Source organism: Ptiloglossa arizonensis, chromosome 8, assembly GCF_051014685.1.
Source record: "Ptiloglossa arizonensis isolate GNS036 chromosome 8, iyPtiAriz1_principal, whole genome shotgun sequence".
NCBI lineage: Eukaryota > Metazoa > Arthropoda > Insecta > Hymenoptera > Colletidae > Ptiloglossa > Ptiloglossa arizonensis.
In genome coordinates, this window is record NC_135055.1 from 22,617,522 (window position 1) to 22,642,360 (window position 24,839).

General features: G+C 51.0%; 1 protein-coding gene across 5 annotated transcripts in view; it reads right to left on the reverse strand.

The window, feature by feature from the left end:
• Fak (protein tyrosine kinase 2 Fak) overlaps nucleotides 1–24,839 on the reverse strand; it is a 49,916-nt gene that overhangs the window by 7,403 nt on the left and 17,674 nt on the right. Inside the window, exons 2-14 of one of the 5 annotated variants that reach the window (XM_076318477.1) lie at nucleotides 13,331–13,974; nucleotides 4,328–4,473; nucleotides 3,892–4,067; nucleotides 3,685–3,816; nucleotides 3,220–3,369; nucleotides 2,941–3,129; nucleotides 2,756–2,836; nucleotides 2,136–2,358; nucleotides 1,561–1,596; nucleotides 1,318–1,449; nucleotides 672–854; nucleotides 379–595; nucleotides 91–281 (exon numbers count right to left, since the gene is read on the reverse strand). In XM_076318477.1, the coding sequence (XP_076174592.1) occupies nucleotides 91–281; nucleotides 379–595; nucleotides 672–854; nucleotides 1,318–1,449; nucleotides 1,561–1,596; nucleotides 2,136–2,358; nucleotides 2,756–2,836; nucleotides 2,941–3,129; nucleotides 3,220–3,369; nucleotides 3,685–3,816; nucleotides 3,892–4,067; nucleotides 4,328–4,473; nucleotides 13,331–13,413 (1,939 nt within the window). In that variant the 5' untranslated portion in view covers nucleotides 13,414–13,974. Of the gene's footprint in view, nucleotides 1–90; nucleotides 282–378; nucleotides 596–671; nucleotides 855–1,317; nucleotides 1,450–1,560; nucleotides 1,597–2,135; nucleotides 2,359–2,755; nucleotides 2,837–2,940; nucleotides 3,130–3,219; nucleotides 3,370–3,684; nucleotides 3,817–3,891; nucleotides 4,068–4,327; nucleotides 4,474–8,315; nucleotides 9,763–13,330; nucleotides 14,282–24,839 lie in introns of those variants that run through there. The other 4 variants (XM_076318478.1, XM_076318475.1, XM_076318476.1 and 1 more) reach the window with 4 other exon arrangements.

The following is a 24,839-nucleotide window of genomic DNA, read 5'->3' on the forward strand; positions in this document are numbered from 1 at the left end:
AAACAAACACGCTTGTACCTTTCTTGTACATAAACGAACCGTCTACCATCGCGCGAGACAACACACGGGCAATCGTCGAGTGAAACTGACCGAACATCCAGACGTCGGACGACGTGGTGAATCTACGAAAGTTGATGCTTTCCGGGGCCATCCACTTGATCGGTAGCTTGCACTTGCTCGCGGTGTAGTAACTCTGATCCTCGACCCATCTGCTCAGCCCAAAGTCGGCCAATTTCACGCAATTGTGCGCCGAGACTAGCACGTTTCTCGCGGCGATGTCTCTGTAATTGTGTATCATAGATATATAAATATATTGTAGACATCTCGCGACGATAACGAGTCGATAAAAGATTAAAGCGTCGTTTCGTTCCCGGTTACCTGTGCACAAATTTTTTGCTCTCGAGATAAGACAAAGCGGTGCTCAGCTGGAACGTGTAGAGTAGCAACGTGGCGAGGTCCAGACGCTGTTTGTTCGACTGCAGATAAGCCCTCATTTCTCCTAACCTGGCCAACTCCATCACCAACCAGATCGGTGCTTCCGAGCACACGCCGATCAATCGTATGATGTGAGGATGCTCGAACTGTTGCATTATATCTGAAACGTAAACACGGACGTATTTAGCACGGTTTCTATCTCTCCTCTCGGTTGTTTCGTCAACGTGATATCTTACATGCTTCTTCGAGGAATTTCTCCGAAGTCGCGAGATCCGCGTCGACTTTACAGGTCTTCACGGCTACCGCCACGGTCTGGTTGTCCCTTCCCTTGTACGAACCTTTGTGCACGTTACCGAACTGACCTTCCCCGATGATCTCGCCCAGCTCCACTTGGTTCCTGACTATCTCGTAATCTCGAGCTGAAATTATCGATGGAGAAGCATTGTAACCAACATCGATGGTTTCCACGGTGGTCGGTAGTTTCAACGCGATTCTAAAACTATTGGATTGTTCGGAGTCGTTTCGTTGTTTTTGGTGACAATGAAACAAGATTCTTTAGAGCGTGTAAACTTTTTATCAAACTGTATACTCTCCATTTTGGAAAACGACTTTCCGAACAATTTAATATCTACCGCAGGGAAATTGGAAAATTTCTCCTTTCGAATGATAAATTTAGTTTACGAACAATGACGGAGAAATTATCGAACTGTTCTAAAAAGAAAAAAATTCTGTTAAAAGAAAGTTATTCATGGTATTGCGCTTTCTTTCGGGGAAAGTTCTCGTTTAGGATTACAAATTGTACGTAATGTAAAAAAAAGAATACTTTCGATTTTAGAAAGTTTGTAATTTTGATTAACCCAGAGACAATTTATCGGTGCTTACTGGCTGGCGTCGAGTAGTCTCCTTCCTCGTCGACGATCTCGGCGTAATCCTCCGACAAAATGGTCCCCGTTTTGCTGACGTTCTTCTCGGGACTGTTGGTGCCGTCTTGTCTGTACTTTGGTGGGTGTGCGTCTACGTTGGAACGAAAAACACGCGCTTAGCAATTACGCGGATCGATTTATCGCGAATTTCATGCAGCGTACCGGACACGATAAACTACGGGACCGTTCGAAAACTACAAACCTTTGCATGGACAGGGATAGTTTTTCCACGATGCAGCTTGGAAGTGTAAACGATTACATACTTAATTAGAAACGATAGTTCGTCAACGTAAAGGGTCGGGGAGGGGTTACGTGCAAGATATATCTGTGTATACAAAGTGTGTACGTGTATCGATGGAGACACAACGAAATACAACCGATACGTTTACAAAATGTATCGGCTTGTTCGAAAAGTCATTTCTTCCTTTCGGTGAGAACGAAACACGATTTATTTAGAGCAAACATTCTATCCAATTGTACATTCTCCATTTTGGAAAACGAAATGACATTACGAACAACCCAATATTATCGAAATATCTTCGATAAAATAGAATTCTTCGCTTGAAAGTGACAAGTGTGTCGCGATCGAGTTGTAAAGAAACTCGAGCATCTCGATAAGTTGAAAGAGCAACGGGTCGAAGAACGGAGGTAGCCTTTGGAAATTGTTTATCTTTTTTTTAGTCCAAGTTTCGACGGTAAGTAAACGCAACTTTTGTTCCAAAAGCATGCTACTCTTCAGAATTGTACAAAAGTAACATCGATTCGACGAAATGGTACCTTTTCTGTTCCACAACGATGTGTTGCTTCCGGTGACCAGCCTACAGTATCCGTCGATCAGATCGGCGAGGCTCTCGGCTTGATCCAGATTCGAACACGTTATACTGAGGGTTTCCGCGGCCCCAGCCACCCTTAATTTGATACACGCTTTCGCGTGTTCCTTGCAGTCGGACACGAGGGTCTGAATCGATTGTATCTGGGAGAACTCGGCCATTCTCGTCGGCTGCGAGAACATACTCGATGAAACATCGCGGAACGTTTCTTTGGCTCGTCGACCGGGGTTGGTTCTCGATTAAAAACACGCAAGCGGTTACGTACGTACAAAGGGTCGATTCGTTTGCGACGAGTGTCGGTACGGAAGTGGAAATGGTGAAACGATGCAAGCGAAACGAGAAACGATCCTTCTTTTCGTCGCAGGTGTGTACTTTGATCCCGAGTTTTCGCGAAAATAATGAAACGATAACAATCGTTTCCACGACCGTTTGTACGTACTCGCCGATACACGGTGTAGCGTTGCGAACACCGTGGAAACACAATGGGTTAAAAGTTTGGCAAACTCGTTTCGTTTCCGACGAAACTCTTCCCCGGTTAACGAGTTCAAGTTACTCGCGAAAACCTACCACCGTTCCACCCCTGTGGGCCATGTAAGATATGCCTAAATCCGGTCCGATGACTAGTTCCACGGGTATAGACCAGCTTGACTGGAAACGAGAAAAGTTATAGGGCGGATGCGGATCGTTGCGGAGTCATCGTCCAGTCGCGTACGTGAAACAATACGCGTTGTCGAGAGCACGGATTCACTCACCCCCAGCGCGCAGATGAACCTCTCCTGGTCGAATCTGTAGTGCGCCCTCAAGAGATCGAAGAACTTGAACATGCAATCGAGCTCCGACAGCGCGGCGACCTTCTTAAAATGCTGCTGTATCAGCTTGCGCAGCGCCTTTGGTTTCATTCCGTTCAACACGGATCGCGGTAAAAACTTGTGCAGACCGACCTACGAACGTAGAACAGTGATCGTTTTTACGGGAAACCGGGAGGAAAAGACGTTATCGTACGGTACGAAACGTCGCCCGGTCTATCATACCTCTCTTTCTAGGTACTCGAGATTGCTCTTCTTGTCGAGAGCGATCTGTGGCATGTCCTTGAAGAAGTAACGAATCTCCAGACAGCAGAGCTGAACCGCCACGTCTTGATCCAGAGCGGCGTGGTTCGCGCACAGGTAATCGTTTCGTACCTACGACAACCAACGATTCGTTTCGTTTCGGACGAGGATGTATCTCACTGTCGCATTTATGTTGGGTTGTTCGGAAAGTCGTTTCGTTATTTTTTGTGAAAGTGAAACACGATTTTTTTAAAGTATGTAAACATTTGATCGAATTATATATTCTCCATTTTGGAAACGAAATCACTTTCCGAACCGATACTATATAGTAGTATCGTTTAAAATCGATTTGTAGAAATATCGCGAACAAAATACTCGATATTCTCCTTGTTCAGGGTACGTAACCTTCTCCCAAAGTATTCGCATGAACGTTTTCCGAACGATTACCTGATCGTAGTAGTAATAGAACGTCACTTTGTCCTTTTCGTAGAGATCGTTGAGATTTTGCGGCAGGTACCGTACCCTCAGCTCGTACCTCCACTCGCAGTGGGGATGTTTCTTCTCGTACTTCTCTTGAACCTGACAGACACACTTTTAGCAACCCTTCGCGACGTCGAACCATCTCGTTTCCACGTTCGAACACATTCTACGAACCTGGTACATGGTGGTGTCTTGGTGCAACCAGTAACTCTCTCCCGATCCGGGGTGATGGAGCCTCATCGCGTAGAGATTTCGATAATGCCTGGTGCCAGCGGCCAATCGACTGGTGACCAGAGAGATAATACCTCGCACGTCGATGGCGTCGCCGAACTTGACGACGTTGAAACCGCCTGAAATTCGCGCCACGTTTAACCAGGGAACGCGCGCGCGTTTCGAAAGTGGGGCGTTCCATCACCGGAGTGGGCGGAGCGAAGTATTCGACCGTTCAAGGACACAGCTTCGAGCGCCACTCCCACCGTACGGTGGGGGTAGTCGTTCAGCGACCTTGAGCAGTCAATATCTTCCGTCTCGGCTCTCTCCAGCGAATCCAAGAGTCAGTCGGTGGCGATCACCGAATCGTTTCGAGCAACGACTTCGCGCGGAAATTTACCGTTAGGCAGATGGACCTTCAAAGTCGCCTTGTCCATGGGGGTTGGCGATCCATGGGGCGGCGTGTTCCTGCCCCCGCCGCTTCCCTGTACACCGCCAACGCCGCCTCCACCTCCATCTCCAACGCCAGTGCTCATCCCCTCATGGCTGCCATGGAAAAGAAAAAAAGAAAAACGGCGAAGAGGCCGGACTTAGTCGACGACGCGGCAACGAGGACGTCAATTATGCATTATCTCGTAAAACCTCGGCGCAAGCTAGTCCACCAACTTAACGTGGAAGCTCGTCCGAGAGGATTAATTATTCACCGGCCCATAGAGGAAAGGATTTCTTCCGAAACCTTCCGTTCTCTCTCGCTCTCTCTTTTTTTCTCTCTCGCTATGGAATTTTGTCGTCGACGAAGCACGGATAACGCGCGAGACGCAAAGAAGCTTGTGTACTCGAGAACGCTGTTGTAGCGAGGGAGGCTTAACGTTTTTTCATCGGTCCAGTCTCTCCGTTTCGATCGAACGTCGACGATAATACGCTTCCTCGGTAGGAAGATACTGGACGTACCTTTTCGACGCGAGAGGGAAACATCGCACCCGAAAGGAATCGTCTAGACGTTTCCAGACGGCCTTTGGGAGGTCTGTGAAGCGTTCGCGTTCCAAATCGATACTTTTGCCTCGCACTCGGTGACGATAAAAGTAATCGACGATAGATCGGTTCGCGTTTCGCCACGAACTTTGCGTTTCGAATGTTTCGCGACGTCGCAACGAGCGAGTCGCGCGGATCGGTCCCATCGCTATCGAGGAGAAATCGCGCGACACTGTCCACGTTCCCGGAGAATTATTTCTTTCTTTTTTTTTCTCGTTCCCCACCTTCACCACCGCGAGGTCTTCGTCGTGATTTTACGTCGCGCGACGCGTCATCGCGCGTACGCGATTGTTCGCGGCACCGTTGTTCGTTCCCATGCGTTCTCCGCGGGCCGGGTGATTGTCGACACGGTATTTTTAGACGTTACTAGATCACGCGGCGATACTCTCCACCGATACAGCCTTCGCGGATAATCGACTCGGCGTACACTTTCCAACCGGGCCGAAACGGAAGTGGAAACGCGTCGAATCCCGGTGCAGAGAGCGGGGCGTTGACACTTCTTATCGATCGGATTAAAACGCCGCCGAGATAACCTTGGTCGAATCGCGAGCACCGCTTCGAAGCCGAATACGTCACGAATTCCGCGAGAAAGGTTGGACGTTGCGGTGACGTCAGGCTCGATGACCTAATAAAACGCCTCGTTCGTTTGTTCTTCGAGCACGACGTCGTTGCCGGCGTCCAGACCCCGCGAACTCGCGCGAACGTTGATCTCGATCGGCGATGAAAGCGAGCGGTTGTACGAAACGTCGACCTTTTTCGAAATTGTTTCCAACTCGTGGAAACGTTCTCGATCGTTCTCAGGGAATTCTTTGTTCGTTTCCACGAGCGTGTGCGCGCCGATGGGCGTTCGACGCGCGCAGAGGGTTCGATCAGGGACAAATACGCCTCTGATTTTTCGAAGACGTGAAAATTTACGCGTGGAAAGTCGACGCGACGATGACAATGTTTCGACGACGAACGATAACCGCGAGATGGAAATAAAGGGTCGATAAGCTCGGTTCGTTTTACGATCGCCGGGAACGTTTCCATTCTGTGCGCTGCGGAGGCACGGGTGAGACGTCCTTCGTTTGAAAAATGTCGCGGAGGTGATTTCATTTAGTCGTTATTCAATCGCAGTTACGAAGCCATTGAAAGACCGGTCGGAATTAACGCGTTGGAAGATAGAAGAATCGCCTCGGGTTTAATGGTCCCATTTGAAATCACAAACGAGCGTATCGCATCGTCCGGAAGCGCTTTGTCCCATCCATTTGTAAGCGCCGTGAAAAATACTCCGAGACGTTGATCCTTTTTTCCGCTCCAGGTTTGGTTATCGGTGCAAGGTCCGGACGATTTTTCCAAGTTATCGAACGAGAACGTCGCGACGCGAGGCGCGCCTCACCGGGCGTCTACCTCGATGCGTTTCGCGGTCGCAGATTCGAGGAGGAGTTCTCGCGTCGCGACGACTCGCTTCCGTAAAGTGGCGCGAGCGACGCTCGTACGTCGAACCGTTCCACCAAGTGTGTTTGCATCGCGGCTGTTAATGCAAATGTATATTACGAGCGTCGTCCGGCTAAGGAATGCCGTCGGTCAGGGACGAAGCACTCGCGCGAAGAGCCACGAGCACGTTCGTGCTCGATACGCGATGCTTCGAAGCGCGGTCGAAATCGAGGGTAATCGGGAGACGTGTACCTCCCTCGGTTCGAAACATCCTAACCTTTCCAAAGTTTCGTGTACCGGAACGGAAGTTCCCCGAGCTGGTATTACTTTCTCGAGAACATCCAACCCTCGGGAAGTTTTCCAGCGGGTTTAACCGGTGTACGCGTTTCGATCTTTCTCCTCGCCACGGGTTTACTCGTTCGACCACGGTGGATGGGAAATCGAGCGGTGGTTCGAGGCTCGATCGCAAACGTTCGAACTATCGTCCACTTGGACGAAGCGTACCACGGAGAAGAGACGGTGGGCGTGTACGAAGAGGCGCGTGGTGGGGGTAACCGCGCGGCGGAGTGGGGGTTCGGTTCGCGAGAGCCTCGAGCGGCCAGTTCGTTTCGCGCACACCTCTGTCCGCTTCGTTCGACTTCCGTTACTCGTACGAGCGAAACGTACCTGCCGGACGATAAGTTGTCGCGTTCGCGCGCAACTCGATCCGTAAACTGTTATCGGGAACGCCTTCTCGAGCCCGAGATACGAGTCAACGAGCGGGATAATCGAATACCGATCGCGAGCGAACGATCTTACCGCGGAACGAGCGCGACGCGAGTTGATGATCGCGGCGCGGATTCGGTCGCGGGGACGATTGTTCCTTCTCCTCGTGTTTTTCGCGACACGGTGATTCGGTCGAATCGATCGAATCGCGCGCAGCGACACATTAAATGGCAATCCGGCGCGAATAATCACAAAGCGCGAACACCGGCCAGACTTATTTGTTTATTGTGGAATATATCGTCGAGTGCGTGCCGCGCGAGGTGGCGGTAACGCTATTAAAGCGGCTTGCCGCTTATAAATTACACCCGGTGGCGTACACCGCGCTGTAGAAACGACGTCGACTCTGGGAATGAGGTAATCGGTCGCTCCGCTGCCAACGGAGAAAAATACGGTACCCTCGACGCGCGTGAAACTCGCGCTCGTGAGATTCTACCGGCGAATAAAAGCCGCGCGGGATTTTTAACCTTTTCGGTTAAAATCGTAGGTAAGGTTTTAACCTTTCGACAGCGGAATCGAGGGAACGTTTTACCCACGAGTTCGAGGATGGTTTTCGTTCACTCGACACGGAGCTTTGAATTTCTTCAATCACGATCGTTGGTAACTTTTGTATTCGGAAAGAATCGATCGTACTTCGAGTTCACTTCGGTCCTCGTTCGAGATTTACGTTCGATCTCGAATTCGGAGCGGGTCGAGTGACTCACCCTGGACAACTCGAAGAATTCTCCCCGCGAAGGGTGGTCAGGTTGAAGAAAAAAGTGCAGAGAGAGGGTAGAGGATACTTGCTCTCCGTCCCTGACCCGGCCCCGCGATCGGAACCACCACGCACCTGCGACTCTCGCCCACGCACCTTACCTTTCACTATTACTTTCTCTATTGCGCTTTTGCATCGTCGCTGGAACAACGAACGCGCTCGTCGTCGCGGAAGGAAAACCGGAAAACAGAAAAAGAAAAGGAAAAAAAAAATAGAATCGGGGCAAATGGTCGGTCGGTGGGCTCGTTTCGCGTAAGTCTTGGGGATCCCGGTTGTGCGAGCGTTCTCGTTCTCGCCCGAAGGAATCTCAATTGCGTAACGAGCCGCGGGACTCGCCGACGCGTAAAATTCTCCGAGCGGTGAGCTCTCGCTCGAGGTGATTCACCGAGTTAGTTTTTCGGTCTGCGTTTCCTCGCTGGTTTACCTCGTTCTGGACACCTTGTGGAACTTCCACGTGCCGAGTGTGTCCGGGCTGTAGGTGTCGTTGCATCCCAGCTGGCCCAGGGAGCACAACAGACCACCGTTCTCCCTTCTGCTTCGTTTCTCCCTCGCGCAAACTTTGTCCCTCTTGAGAAGGAAAATGCCCCTTGGATCCTTGCCGAACGACTCGAGATCTCGACCGCGACAGCTAGGCCACGAGATCCCGCTCGCTTTGCGTTCGACCAGCTCCAGCATCGTTGTAACTTTTCGCTATGTAGCGATCACTCTGGATCGTTCGAGACTCGTATCGTTCGAACGATATCGGTCGTCGATACGAGCGTCGCGATCCTGATCTCGCGTTTAACGTTTCTCGCGGAAGGAATCGTTGCTCGGTGCGGAGAATCCGTTGGTCGATCGACGGATCGATTTACCGAGATCTCGGCGTGCTCTCGGACGACGCTCTGTCTCGTCATAGTCGACGCCTCCGCGTTTATCCGTCGTCGGGACACTTTTCTCGCGTAACTCGACTCCTGTTCTCGTTCGAACGCTCTTCTTCGTACCGATCCTCGCGATCGATCCTCGCCTAGCGAAACGGTCGCATGGATCTCGTCTTACGAAGTCGAATCGCATCTGTTCGAGACGCACTAGCCATCGCTATTTACGCTCGACGGGAGGAACCACCGACGAGACGTCCTCGTACGACGGTTAATAATTTTATTCGGTTAAATTTCGATTCGTTACTCCTCGAAATACACCGAACAGTTTACTGTCAAAGCGTCGCGCGAAATTCCGTTCCACGATCGAACGATCCTTCGTCGAACACCGATCATAGAGTTCTTCGTTCGAAACCTCTCGGATAAATGTGGTCACCGCACAGCGTCAATTTCCACGCTTTCGCGAGCATTCGAACGCGAATCGAACGCGTCCACGTAGCGTTTCGATTCCAAAACGGAGCATCGAAAATCCACCGACGACGAGAAACGAAAAGCTCGCGGTCTGTTTATTTTTCTCTCGCGATTTTCACCGTGCTCGTTGATCTCGAGCCTCGCGCGCGCTTGTTCGACGTCCAACTGAAACTGATCAACGCTTCGAATCAACCTGCCGTTCTCTCTCGGGCTCTATCGCGACCGTTCTTTCGATTCTCTCTCTTTCTCTCTCTCTATTTGTCGCTCGATCTGTCTCGTTGGCAGAGCTCGTACGCGTGGGTCGACGGTGAAAAATCACGCGGCTAGCGTAATTCCTACGACGCAAATAAACAGGGGAATCGGGCGTGTTCCAGGTCGCCGCGCGATCCGCGAGACTGTTCGGAGACGGTGATCGGCCGAGAGGTTTCGCGCGCGAAACGCTCCGAGTGACGAGAATTCCTCGAGAATTTCTCGAGACTTTGCATCGTACTCGAAACGTACATCTGTAAAGATTCGAGACGATGTTTCAATTAGAGGAGTACTCTCTCGATAAACAGATCCGAGGTATTTCCAGTCTCTCGAGGGAAACGGTTGAAACGGATTGCACGATTCGTAGGAAAATTTCGGCTCTGGTCGAGCAGGGACCGGGAGGATTTCGTCGTTGGAAAAGTTCGCGATAACGAATTCCATTTACCCTAACGGTGCTCGTCTCGCGATCGTTTATTCATCACCGAGCGAACGGTCCAAGTTTTATGCACGGTAGAACCGAGGGATACACCGTGTTATCGTTACGTCCTCGTATCTTCGTAAAAGAGACGTCGAGACGTTCAACTTTCGACGTGTCCCCCGCTCCAAGTTCACAGTTTAAGATCCGTATACTGGCCGGGCAATTATTAATCAAGCAAGAGGTCTTTTTACTCGGTCTCTCGATCCTCGTCCGGTCACCGCTGGCTTCTTTGTGCGAAGCAAGTGACCGAGCGTCACGCGTTCGCGTACGAACGCTCGGTTTCGTTCTACGGTGATTCGATCCAAGATGAAAGCAGCCACGGTTGCCCGGATCGTTGCACGTGAACGCGAACAGTCCCTTTCGTAGGATCTTCTCTCTCCGTGGTCGTTCGACACCACGGGGAAACGAGAACGGCCCTAGGGCCATGCTCCGCGCGGTTCTTCCGTGCCGCGTCCCAATTTTCTCGCATTTTCTCCGGGCGGAGTAATTGCTCGCCGGTCCCGACCAAACGAGAAAATCGATAGCACTCTAATTCCATCTTCTCTGGTTTTACGAGGAATATAGAGGGTCGTCGAGCTACGACCGGGGGAAAATACAAGTTCCACGCGGGCTCGAGTCGACTCGACTCGACTCGTTGAGGCGAGGCGAGGCGAGGCGCGGCGAGGGATCGAGCAACGGCGTGAAAGGTTGTTGCATAGCTCGCCGGTGTCTAATGGCATTTAGACGAAGGATAGAACGCGTTAACAATAGACGAGGCGCGAAACGAGAAAAAGTCTCGAGGCTGTCTGCGGTTCGAAATCTGGCTTCCCGCGAGGTTGTCGTTGCTTCTCGCCGTCTTCCGCGATTACGTTACTCGAACGTGCAGCGGGACGCGACTCTGCGATCGATTCGTGGTTCTCGTCGGTAGAGACGAGGAGAATCTTTTCGACGTGAAAAACGTTCCCTCCGTCGTCGACGCGAGCCGTAAAACCCCGAAGGTCGACGTTCTCCGCACGGAAGATCGTTGGTAGGTCCTGGCTCGGGCGAGACGTGCCGGTTGGAAGCGACGTTGGTCCTTCCAGCTTCTAAAATTACGACTAGTCCGGGGCTTAAAAGCTCGTTGAACCTCGACCGCGCCGGAACGACCCACCGACTCGATTTTCGAACTCCCGAGACAATACTCTCGCGGTCTCGTTTCACGTACAAACTCTCGTTCCCCGTACCGTGGCGAAACATCGGGGATGCGAACTCGAATAAATTGTATCGAATATTTCCCTGGAGGTGAACGCCGGCCGCTGAGGATCACGGAGCCGGGTATCCGGGGACAAAGGAGGATACTCGACCCCGGGTGCTGTTTTAATTTTCTCCCTGAAAGAATTCTAACGACCGCGGCGAACAAAGGAATCGTCCCCGTGCCCGTGAGAGTATCGGTGTCCCGAGTGGTGGTTCTCGCGGTGGAAACGCGGCGCACGGGACACGAAACTCGACTAAAACCAACCGGGCACCGCTCGCGAATCGCATCGCCGGACGTCTTTCCAAACTTCTTGGCCACGGTCTGCCCTGCCCGGGGAGTTCCAAAAGTAACGGGGGGGAGAGAGTCCTGGAAACTTTTCTCATTTGCCACGCGTCCTCTTCTTCGCAAAGCGAATTTCCCGATGCGATTCGACCGACGATGCTTTCCCCGCGACGAACCACCACCGAGGGGTGAGAAAAGAAACGATCACGTGGGATTGTCGGGGGTAACGTTCGAAACGAACACTGGAACAATTTCTCGAGCTTTGGGAAAATGTGTCTCTCGAAGTACGCAATTTTCTTTTTAATCGACGATGGTTTTCCCGAGACTTCCAAGTGAGAAAAATCCACGCGAGTGTCGAAAATTCGGTCTCTGGGGTCGCGTAATTTTCTTTTTAATCGACGATGGTTTTCGCGAGACTTCCAGCTAAGAAAAATCCACGCAAGCTTGGAAAATTCGGTCTCTCGGGTCGCGTAATTTTCTTCGCGATTTCTTCTCGAACGTAACGCTCGGAGCGAGGTTCTCGTATCGTCGATGGTTCGAGGGTCGGCGAGACGCGTCCCGGTTCTTTTGTCGCCGAGGACACATGGATAATTTAATCCCCCACGGATTCGAAAATTGGGAAGCTCTACGTAGACGATGGCTGGTATTGAAGCACGGTTAATGGCAGCAATTAGCAACGGTTACCGAGAGAGTCCGTGGTCGATCGGGGCAATTTCGCCATGGTTACCGCGCGCGGCATCGACGTAACACCGACGAAAAAGAAGCTCGTATCCGCGCGAGACGACGTTTCCGCTCGTCTCCTCCGCTCACCCTCGCGGCACGTTCTTCCTCGTTCGTGCACGAATCGGAAGGGACTTTGAAAGGTTTCGCGAGCGCGAATTCGCCATTGGCTGCTCCTCGAACGAGCCAACCCCCTTTTGTTTAAACGCCTGTTCCGCGGCTCCTAGGACTCCGGAACAGCTGGATAACCCCCGAGGTACCCAAGGAGAGAGACGAGCGGCTGGAAACCGTCGGACCCCACCGAGGGAACTTTTCGAAAGCTCGTGGAGAGCTTTATTATGCCGATTCGATTCGATCCGATGCCGAGGGAAACGCGATTTCACCTTTGCTCGCTTTCCCATGCTCGGACGAGCTTATTCACCGTGTCCGGAACAGGTTCGTTCGGCCACCGACGCGCTCGTTCGACGACGATGGGACCGATACAATTAGATACGAACGATATCGAAGCGATTCGATACGGAGCTACTTAATAGGAAGCATCGAAAGGCATCGAAATACTCGAGTACTCGGTTATCGATATCGGATACCGATGCTCGCGCGAAGAATACTCGATCGGTACCGATACAGTGCGACGACGAGCCCGTAGTCGATGTTATCGCGAGTATCGTTGCGAATTTAACCGGTACGAAACTCACGCGAGCAAACTTCCCCGATGAAAATTTAGAACCGCACGGTTCTCGAAAGACGGTACAGTGCTTAAAATTAACGATAATTTTCCGAGCCTGGTACAACAATCTCCAACGTACAATTAGCAGCGTTCGAGCGTCGCGCGGTTCGAGTTCGCGCTACTCGAATCGGAAAAGTTCCCTCCACTTTTCCACGAGGGACACGGTGAAACGGTTGTTCCTTTTCTTTTTTTTTTTCATTCGAACGGACGAAACGTCGAAAAGCTCCGCGAACCCTGCGCAGCGTCTCGACCGGGAGAGACCGAGCGATAGTTGTTCAGTTACTTCTTTTTACCTCTGGTTGTATATTTATCGTGGTGTTCCGGTCCGTTCTCCGAGGTAAAAACTCGAGTAGACGACTATCGTCGTCGTCGAGGGTCGAAGATCGCGATCATCGACGGAGATACTCGGGACGTTGATTCTCGATTGGATGTTCGGTATACTTACTCGGTGGTTTCGAGGTACTGGAAGACCCGGTAGACGGGACGTCGATACATGAAGAGATGGTCCTCGACACGCTCCACCATCATCCTAAAACCACTTCATTCGAAACCGTGGGTCACTGATCATCACCCACCACTAGTCACTGCATTCATCGATACGGTGTGCGCAACACTCGGTGGATTCGTAACGTCGGTGAAAAGATTCTTGAAACTTTGGGAACGAGTTCCGCCTCGCTGTTGATTCACTCTCGCGATTGCATCGGGTCCGGGGAACGCTCCAAAGGAAACGTATTCTCCGTAGCAAAGTGCTTTCCTTCCGTGGCTGGTGCGATCCTAGGATTTAGGGGCGTACCGAGGAGGATGCACCGGCCGGATCGAGCGATGGATCCCGAGGATGCTTCTACCGCGTTCACCGGCGATGTTTCTTTCCTTTCCGGTGCACGCGTTGCATCACCGTTACTCCGATCGATACCTAGCCGGAAGATACTCGACGACAGGTGCACCGTACAAGACTTTGTCCGTCTGCTTCGTGTCCGTTAACGAGGCTGCGAAGACACCGGGACGAACGAATCGTTCGTCCTTGCACAATTTTCACCGACGAGCTCTCACGATCTACCGAACGAACGATACCCTGCTCGGTCGTCGAATCTAAAGAGCGAGAGAGTTCGAGAACAATTACCCCTTTACGAGATAATTGTTCCCGGTCTAGTTTTCCCGAGAACCGAAGAAAGCTATTCGCGAGACTCTCCCCGATTGTTTCGAGTAACGTCGGTTTCGAACGTAGGCTGAGACTCTCTTTAGAGTTGTACAGTTTTCTACGGATCGAATTTGGTTCAATTTTTTTCCCCGTTGAAATGTCAAACGTCTTCGTTGCGCAACGATGGTGTAAATGTACGCGTATCGATCGTAATCTCGAGAGAGTGAACACAGGGCGTAGGAATAAAGTTTCTGCGCGTTTTCGTTAACGGAGAGAAACGATTTTCGCTACGGTCTCGAAAAGAGAGCGGAAGTTCGGTAACGCGTCGACGAGAGGGAACGAACGCGAGTAAATCGAGCGCGTGTAGGAACAGGCGTCGGTGAAACGGAACGACAGGTTAGCTCGAACAGAGACAGGGGGTGTTCCGCAGGTGAGACAGCAGAAACGAAACGCCCGCCTCCGTTTCATATTTAACCAGCCGGATTTAAGAGAGAAGGGAGGCTGCTGTCGTAGCTCTACACGGTTGGAAAATACGAAGGCAGGGATTTTTAACGCGCAGGACGGAAGGAAAGACGGGGAACGAATACACCGTCGCGATAATCGAGAGAACCAACTCCCCGGGGACCGAGGTAGCAATTTCCGTGTACCGACTCGACAGAAGTTAGCGACTCGGGTGACGCGAAAAAGGGAGATCGATCGGAACGAGAATTCGGTCAATTTTAATAAAAAAAATAGGAAAATCGGAATGAGAATTCGGTCAATTTTGATAAAAGAAGGAAGATCGGAACGAGTATTCGGTTAATTTTAATAAAAAAAAGGAAAATCGGAATGAGAATTCGGTCAATTTTAATAAAAGAAAAAAGATCGATCGGAACGAGAGTTCGGTCAATTTCAATAAAAAAAGAAAAGAAATAACCACGACCCTACGTTTCGGACCGAGTCCAAAGAAACACTTTTATCGAGAAAGTAACGTTCACGCCGCAACGGTTTCGGTTTGCTCGTCGATGCGAAAGGCGACGTAGAATTTCGAAAGAAATTACCCGCGAAGAGGAGCACGTTACGCAAACGGTAATCACGAGAGAAAACAATGTAACCGTTGGCACGTTCTACGATGTTTTTACCGGATCGTCGCCATTACGTTTCTTGCACTACGGAGGACCGCCGGTACGCTGCAGGTGAACGTTACGTAAAACTGTGTGCTCGACGAAACGTTGCAGCTCGAAACGTGTTCAATTCGTTCGCGTATACTCCGACCGAAAAGTTCTCCAACGGGATCATTTTTCCAAAGGGACGCAGAGGAGGAAGATGATGAGGAGGACGATGAGAAGGATGATGAAGATGAGGAGGATGATGACGAGGAGGACGAGGAGGAGGAGCTAGATTCCGGAGACCTCGGGGACAGTGTTTAAACCGTGAAAGGCTAATGTCCCCCTATCGCGAATCGTGGCGGGAAGTCGCGACCTCTTATCGAAGAGGTCGCTTCGTCTTCTCGCGCGTCGGAAGCTCGCGATGCCCGGTTTGCGAGGAACTACCACCGATAAGGATCTCGCGTGCGGTTGTCTATACCGTACGCGTCCGAGCAGACCTAACCTATCCCAAACGCGGGAGGCACCGCCTTGGCTGCAGTCCCTGCAGAGTCGACCGCCACCGCCACCGCCACCGCCACCGCCACCGCCGCAGCGTTGGCCCCGTTCGCGTGGCCATTGGCCCCCCTGTCTGTCTGTCTGTCGCGTAAATTCCCTCGGACGGAACGTAAACACGGAATCCCTTCCGGCGAACCGTCGAACGTCGATTCCGGGGAGGACTTCGAGAACACCGGATCTTACCAGCGATCGCGGCCGGCTTCGAACACCGAGATCCTTGCAATTACCAGTTACAACTGATCAGAGTTCGTACGATGCAAACGAAACGGTAACGATCGACTCTCTCGCGAAACATCGCGCGGGAGTTTCTTCTCTGCACCGAGCGAAAGGAAAGTCATTTTTCCCTCGACGAAATCGCCTTTCGGGGAATATTCGCGAAGGATTTCTCGAACGAACGATTTTACGATCGTTAGGGGCGAGGTTCTTCTCGAGTGCTTATTTTTCTTTTTTTCCAAAACGCGTCGTGGAACGTTCGTACACCGCGGAGGAAATAAAGGAAACGATACGTTTCTAACCGTGGGTCAATGTCATCGTTAGACAGTGGACTTTGCGTATGTTTGTCGAGCGTATGAGAGGAAAAGCACACGGAGAATGTATTCGGAACGTATATCGGTATTTCACTTTTGAGAAACTTGTCCGCGGACGTCGAACCGAGCAACGAGCCCGCGTTACTTTGTTCTTCGAGCGTCGAGATTCGCGCGTACGAGGTACACGATCGGAAAGTTGGTTCGCGAGCGAATCGGGTACGAGTTGTCCGATGCGCGTGTCGACGAACACGAGAATGCGACAGGAGAAAAAGTTTGGGGTCGATCGGAGCGTCGACGGTCACCGCGACGAATTCACCAAAGTGCTCGCCGAATCTACCGATTCGTTCGATCGGTAAGTTTTCACGATAGCATTGTCCTCTCGCCTCTACCGAATTTAATTCACGGAACAGGATCGCGCGACTCCCGGCAAGGTATGCAACCTATTTCAAGATGGACACCACCCACGTCTGTCTGCAGTCTCCGCAGAGCCGACCACCGCAGTGTTGCTCCCGTCGGCGTTGGTAATTAGCCTCCGCGGTGTACGAACGTTCCACGACGCGTTTTTCTCTCGATCGAGAAAAAAAAGAAGAAAGAAAATTGTAAAACGAGCACTCGAGAAGAACCTCGCCCCGAACAATCGCGAAATCGTTCGTTCGAGAAATTCTTCGCGGATATTCCCCGAAATGCGATTTTCGTCGCGGTGACCACTCGACGATCTCGGGTCGTTGGAAAGTTACACTCTCGGCCCCGTGAAGTCGATGTTTCCTCGAACCGGTGAAACAAGCGTGCCCAAAATTGTAGGATTCACGGACCGGTGGAGTTTCGATGAACGTTAAGAGCACGGTTTCCCCGGGACTCGTGCAGCGAGTGTAACCAGAAGCGATAAAAGCAACGGTACGGAAGGACGCGAATCGATGTAAAGTTTTCCCCGCGAACCATGGCGGATCGTGGTTCGCTTAGCGAGGATCGGAAATTTGGAAAGGGCCGCGCGCGCGTCGGACGGTCTCGCGAAACCGCGTCGCCGTGACGCTCGATTTTGCGAAGCCGGCGTTCGGGTGGTCGTTGACCGAACCAAGGTCGTGCAACCTTGACACGGCGGTTCGAAATCTTCCTCCTCTCCGCGTCGCCCACCCACTGGTTCCGTACTTCACCTTCGGCGATTTCCTGTCGGCGTACGCGCCGTTACGAAGCCCTGGACACCTCGCTGCCGGTAGGCAGAAGAACTCTGCTCGCGAGATCCACTCGTCGAGTCTCGTCGAGTCTCGAAAAACTCCGCGGCGTCTAGGTGCTACCCGGAACGCGAACACCCGTGGATGCACCACCACCGTAGAGCACTCGGTTGGATTTCGAGAGGGTCCGAACTCTCGTTGGGGGTTCGTCGAAAACTCGGTGTATTCGCGCAGTTCGGTTGACCTTGGCTGATCGTAAGTTCGAGTCGAGCGGAGGCGATCGTGCGCGAAGCTCGACGGTGGTAAAGGTCGCCCGGGCGAAATCGCGGATCGAAAAGTTAGCGCCTAGCAACAGCGTGTCGCGAGAACGACGCGCGCTCGACGACGTCTCCTCGCGCTGCGTCAGGTATACGTTTCGCCGGTTCAAGGGGAGCAGGCGCTTTGCTGGGTGCGGCAGCCTGCGCCGCGACGCCCGGCGTCCTTCCCCCGGTACGACTCACCCGTCGAGCCTCTCTCTCTCCCTTCGTCCCTGTCTGTCGGCCACCCTCGATGCCGAGGCCGCCTACCCTCGATCCTGATACGGCTCGCAACCAACCCCCCCGTCGACACACACGCGCGCGCGGCCAGGGCCGAAGTTAACGTCCGATCGCCGCGGCACCGAGTCCTCCTGCGTGAACCGACCAAGACCACCACCACCACCACCACCACCACCACCACCACCACCACCACCACCATCAACACCAACCCTGTCCCTGTCCTACGTATTATTTAACCGGCCGGACGAACCGACTTTTTTCCCGACCGCCCGGCGCATTTGCATCGAGCAGAAACGCGCCACGCGACGTTCGCGAGGATTACCGTTACGTACAGGGGGAAGTGTTTTACCCGCGTGGAAATACGAGTCGCGAATCGCCGGGTTTCGAGGAGCAGATTTTTTTCGCGAAAAAGAACAAAAGAAGAATTTTCGAGCATTGGAAATTCAAAGATACTCCCGATCGATCTTCCTTTACATTTTCGACGAATTCTAAGGTTTTGGAGCGCACCGGTGTAATTCTCGAAACATCTCGACCACTATGAATCTCGTACCTCCGCATAGAGGGAGGTCACCCTCCGGTAAATACACATCATTATTATTAAACACTTTTTGTTGGAAGTTGCCCATAGAAAGTGGAGCAAGTTATGCTGCTATTCACCCCGTACAAGAAGCAACGGTTTTGCAGAGGTGGTTGTGCTCCCTCGTAGAAACTTTGGCGAGAGACTGACTGCTCTATTCATGCACTCTCCCGCGAGCGTAGCTACACGTACAACGGTGCACCAGAGTTCACCGGAGTTGCCTTTAACCTCTCTCGGGTCTGCATTTTAGACGCGGGGTGCCTTCGCGCGAAACTATCGCGAGCCGATGTCACGGTGTCGTTTTTTTTCGGTTTTCGAAAACTTTTAGAAAATTCCGAAAACGCGACGATCGTCGCGATTCGGACGATCTTCGATCCCGTGTTCTGGAGGAACCACGCGCGCAGATGGAAGCGGTGTTACTCGCGAGTCAGCCGCGCGTAATTCGCCGCGGCCAGCCGGCGAAATATCCGAGCGAAGAAACTTGGAACGTCTGGCAGCCAGCGCCGCGATGGCCGCAAGTTCATTTGCAACCCGGACCGGGGGAATCCCGTACCATTTGCGAAATTAGTTTCCCAGTTAGCCAAACTATCCGAATCAATTTCTACGGCGATTCTCGACCGAACTCGGCCCGCTCTCTCTCTCTCACGCGCGCGCGTTTCAACTTTGAATTCGTTCTCAAAGAACGATTTGCATTTAAAGTCGCGAGACACGCTCGGGAATTCTTCCCGCAAGACGACCGATCTTAACAGTTACCATTTTAATATTATTTCAAGATAAATTGAGCTAACGCGGCTTTAAAAGATTGTGCAATCTCGCGGAGTATCCAGCCAAGGACAAACGTACTTTGTTTCCTTTATGTACGAAGGTTCGTAAGAAATAAGGTTCGATAAAATCGGCGCGTAACGCGAGGAAGTTCGAACGTTCCGTTTCCTCCGGAACGGGATATCGAGAAGTCGTTACGCGGCGGTTTTTCGCGATGAATTTTCCGCGCTAGTTTTCTCGGTACACCCTGTAGGTGGAACGTGTCCGCGTTTCATCGGTGTCTGCGGCCGGGGCCGAGAAAACAATCGTAACCCGGCTCGTCTCGACCCCGACGGGTTAATTCGACCGGGTATTTTCACGAGCAACACAATAACGCGAAACTACGCGGTATCGAGTGCCCGGAGAGGCCCGGTTCGCCCTCCGATAGCGACGTGCAACCCTCCGGTGCTCTGCTCACCGGAATTGCCGCAACCCCGTTTCGAGCCTACACGCATATATAACCCTCCCTGGTGCTTCCTGCCGAGTACCAACGGAATATGTATTCGCGGCGACCGATGCGCGCCACCGACGGCCAGGCCGGTGACCTATCCGCAGCCTCTTGAAAATTTCCAGCTACCTGTGTCCGGGCACCGTGCACACGGAGATTCGGCCAACTGGAAACACTCGCGGCCAAACTCACTGCATATCGATCCCAACGAATATCGTTAGACGCGATGCTAACGCGGATTCGCTACGTTGCGGGTAAACACGGTTAACGATAGACGCTTATCGATCCTTCTTTCGTATTTTCGATTTCGCTCTGTACTAGCGAAGAGGGACTTTTGAAAGTTCGCAACGATTCGTGTACTTGTACCAAGGAAACGTCATTTTTTGTACTTTCTCGAGGAACGGGGCAGGAAGAATTCTAGAATTAACTTCGATTCTGATTCTACTTAAAAAGAAAAAATGTACGAATGTTCTCGACGCGTGTAAAATACGAGAAGTTTGTAGTATGGGAAGAAAAGAAGCGGATGACGCGTTACAAGGAAGAAGACCCTGTAAAGCTGGTGTCGTTCGCGATCGACACCGATGTACCAGCGAAGAGGGACTTTGAAAGTTCGTAACGATTCGTGTACTTGTACCAAGGAAACGTAATTTCTTGTACTTTCTCGAGGAACGGGGCAGGAAGAATTCTAGAATTAACTTCGATTCTGATTCTACTTAAAAAGAAAAAATGTACGAATGTTCTCGACGCGTGTAAAATGCGAGAAGTTCGTAGTCTGGGAAGAAAAGAAGCGGATGGATGACGCGTTACAAGGAAGAAGACCCTGTAAAGCTAGTGTCGTTCGCGATCGACACCGATGTGTTCCTTGGCGGGTTGTTGGGTAATTAATGGCCGAGTATTATCGATCGACGCGTCGCTCTGCTCTCAGTACAGGACGGATAACCCCCGAGTTCGAAATCTTTCGAATCGATAGCTACCCTCGGCAACGAGACGGCGAGCGTAATTTTCGCGGCACATGCACGCGCGACGAGTCGATTTAACGATCCGTCGCGCGGTATAAGATTATCGCGTGGACAGACGCGATGCCTCGGGTTTAATTAATCCTTTTCGCAGACAATTTAATTATCCCAGCGATGGGATTTGCCTGTCGCGCGAGAGTAACGCAGCGCGCGGGTAAGCGACCGACAAACTTCGGGTCGGGAGACAACTCGGTGCGCGAATCTGTTTCCGCGTACACGTTTACATCTTCGACGAAAACGCGATCTCGATAATGTGTATACTAGGTTCTTGAATAAGTTGCGTCGTTCGATAGAACTTATCGAACGGTATTAGGTTGCTCGATAAGTTTCGTTGTTCGATAAAACTTATCGAACACTACTAGGTTACTAGGTAACAGTAGTAAGTTCGACAAAACTTATCGAACAGTACTAGATCACTAGGTAACGGTACTAGGTTCGATAAAACTTATCGAACAGTACTAGGTTACTAAGTAACAGTACTAGGTTCGACAAAATTTATGGAACAGTACTAGATCACTAGGTAACAGTACTAGGTTCGACAAAACTTATTGAACAGTACTAGATCACTAGGTAAGAGTACTAAGTTCGATAAAACTTATCGAACAGTACTATGTTACTAGGTAACAGTACTAGGTTCGATAAAACTTATTGAACACTACTAGGTTACTAGGTAACAGTACTAGGTTCGATAAAACTTATCGAACAGTACTAGGTTCGATAAAATTTATCGAACAGTACTATGTTACTAGGTAACAGTACTGGGTTCGACAAAACTTATCGAACGGTACTAGGTTACCAGGTAACGGTACTAGGTTCGATAAAACTTATCGAACGGTACTACATTGAACAGTACTGTTGAATAAGTTTCATCGATCGACGAAACTCATCGAGCGAGCTATCAGAAATAGTACGTTCTCGGAAGATCCGGTCGGTCGGTTCGACTCGTCGTAATTGCGTCGAAAATACGCTCGGACGACTTTCGTCGGGCAAAGTTTCGCGAATTCCGAGACGTTGGGCAACGCTTTGGTCGTTCGTTGTCGCCGTGATAATTCGAGCGAGCAACGTTTGCAAGGGTTCGATAGCGGCGAGTGCCATCGAGACGAGACAATTAAGGGGAAACGAAGAAGCCACAGTCCCGATAGGTAACGTCCTCCTCCTCTACGAGCCTAATTCGATTTATCCATCGATCGGTTGCGTTATCTCCGACCGAAAGGAAAGTGTCCGGAGCGATCGTTCGCGGGACGAGGACGGAAATGCGTTCAAGATGCGATAAGTTCGAGTAGAGGCGGAGAGAGAGAGACGCGTTTCGATACCATCGAGGCGTTCGCGTTACGAATCGATGCTCTTCCATCGAACCGGAGGGCCCATTTTTTCCCCGATAAATGGTCCGACCGTCGTCGATACGAACGATAATTGTGTCGGCGTGTGGGAACGTTTGTACGAGCTGTCGCGCGACGAGGTTGCTGGAGCAACCAGCCATTTCGATACTCCGTTCGATAGTTCCGCGCGACGTTTGGGAATTGATACGTATCAAGGAGAATATCATCGGATCGGTCCCATCGCTGGGTAGCAGGATTAATGCTTCCTCCAGGTTTTGTTCGCAGTCGCGTACGCGCCGGTCGATTCTCTGGAAATTGAAGTTCCCTCTACAAAAGCAGGCGGCGAATCGGTGAACAACAGACGACAGGAAGAATTCGTTGGTTCCGATACCGTCGCCGGTATCCCAGAATTCCCGGCACGTACGTAATCTTGACGCGCCTGCATCCTGTACGACAACTTCGATTCGGTATAATACCGCGGGGAAAAATGACGCCAGGGACGCTCCCGCGATCGATCGAGAATTTCTCGCCGCCCTTTATCGCGCTATTATATTTCCTCGATAAAGGGGGAGAAGACGCGTTTTCTCGCGGTCGGTTCGTCCCTCGATGAAACGGGGAGAAAAAGGAAAAACGAACGAACCTGCGAGAAAGCTGTTCGCCGAGATCCCCGCGTTTCCAACGCGCGGATAAAATATCGCGATCGTACGATCACCGAGGGCTTTCATCGAAGACGAAAATATTCTCCTCGATTGAACGATCAATGGAGGATAATTGTGAAAACTCCCGGTAGAAAACGCGTCTACCCCGCGACGATCCGGAAACGATCCTCGAGGGAGTGGCCTCGACGCGACCGAGAAGTGGAATCGGTGTAAAATACTTGGATAAGGTATTCGCGAATCGGGTAAGGTACGAACGGTCGAGACCTTTTGGAAGCTGGTCGGTGAAAGGGTATTCGAACCATTGCGGAAGATTGTAAACTATAAAAAGGTCGAGGGTTAATAGTGCTCGATTTACTTAACGCGCTCGAATCGCGAGAAAAAGGAAGAAAGCAGCGACGATAGACCACGCGGAGCGGAGCGGGGCGGGGCTCGATATTTAATTTCGGCAAAACGTTGGCAGTTGGAGGCTCTCGAGGAGCGCATTATCGGTACCCTTCGAGGTTCGACCCTCGTTCACCGTTAGATACCCCTGTTGATACGTGCTCCGGCAAAAAGGGATCCTCCTCTCCGTCTCTCTTCCCACCGGCGTGTACGTGTATCCCCGATGCAAATTAGCGTGTGGCGGGAGGGCACACTTTTTTACGCGCGTCTCTCCACCGACCCCTCGACGCTTCTCTCCTCGCCCGTGTCCGTTCGTTTGCTTCTCTTTGGATCGGGGCTCGTGAGAACGTTGAATTATCGATCCGTGGCTGGTCGGAGGCTTCGTCGCTGACAGCTGCCGCGAGCGTTGACGAGAGAAAAGAATTCGCGTTTAAAACGAAGCCGGAGAGGAGCCAGACGATGCTGCGCAACAAGAAGACGGAATTCCGACGACGACGACGACGACGAGTCCAGCATCGAGGATCGCGGACCAATGTTACGAGCACTGACGTTCCTTCTTTCGCTAATTTTCAGATTACGAACGCGCGACGATACCTCGTTCAAGACGCGTTTCTATTTTGCGATCGTAAATCGAACTCTAGGCATTTTTCTCCAGCTCGCTGCGAATACGTTCTCTTCGAAGGTTTCTAGGGTTTTGGGTACTCTTCGGTAGATACAGTGCACGGGATAGATTTCTCGATAAGTTTTCTCGTTCGGTAAGAAATCTGTTGTTTTATTTTTCGAAAGAAGGTACTACCGTTCGATGAACGTGCAAAGTTTCGCGTGGATCTGTCGACTCGTTCGTATATTTACATTGTTCAAAGTTCAAGTATCGTAGTATCTTTTTGCAATGGAAACAACGACGAAACTTGTCGAGCGATCTATTGGGTTGTTCGGAGAGTCGTTTCGTTCTCCAAAATGGAGAATATGTAATTTAATAAAATGTTTATACGCTCTAGAAAAATCGTGTTTCATTTTCACCCAAAAAAAAACGACAAAACTTATCGAGCAATCTATTCGGTTGTGGGTCCCAAAGAATATATAATATATAATTTAATAAAATGTCTATAAGCTCTAAAAAAATCGTGTTTCATTTTCAGAAAAAAAAAAGGAAATTACATTTCGAACAACTCGATAGTATCTTTTAGTAATGGAAAACCGACAAAACTTATCGAGGAATCTATTTCGTCCACTGTATCTACCGAAGAGTACCCAGAACCCTGAAAACCTTCGAAAAGAACGTATTGGCAGCGAGCAACCCAATCCATTGTGTCGTTCGGAAAGTGATTTCATTTTTTTTCGGTGAAAACGAAACACGATTTTTTCAAAGAGTGTAAACACTTTATTAAATTATACATTCCCCATTTTCGAGAACGAAACGACTTTCCGAGCAAGCAAACAGCAACAACAGTATTTGAACGGACACGCAACGTTTGCAAAACGCGTGAAAGGATCGCTTGGAACGCACGCGATGGAATTCGAGCGATCGTGCGATCCGTAAGATTGCGTCGTTTATCGATATTCGCAAGGATGCATCCTTTCGGTGAGAGGGAAGACCATCGTACGAAGGAACGATCGTTTCGTTCTCTCGCGTCCAGTTGGTCGATCGATGTCGAACAACGACGGACGATTTCGCGTCTCGAGAAACGAGCGAGCGAGCGTTCGTTCGTTCGTTCGTTCGTTCGTTCGTTTCTCGTGCGA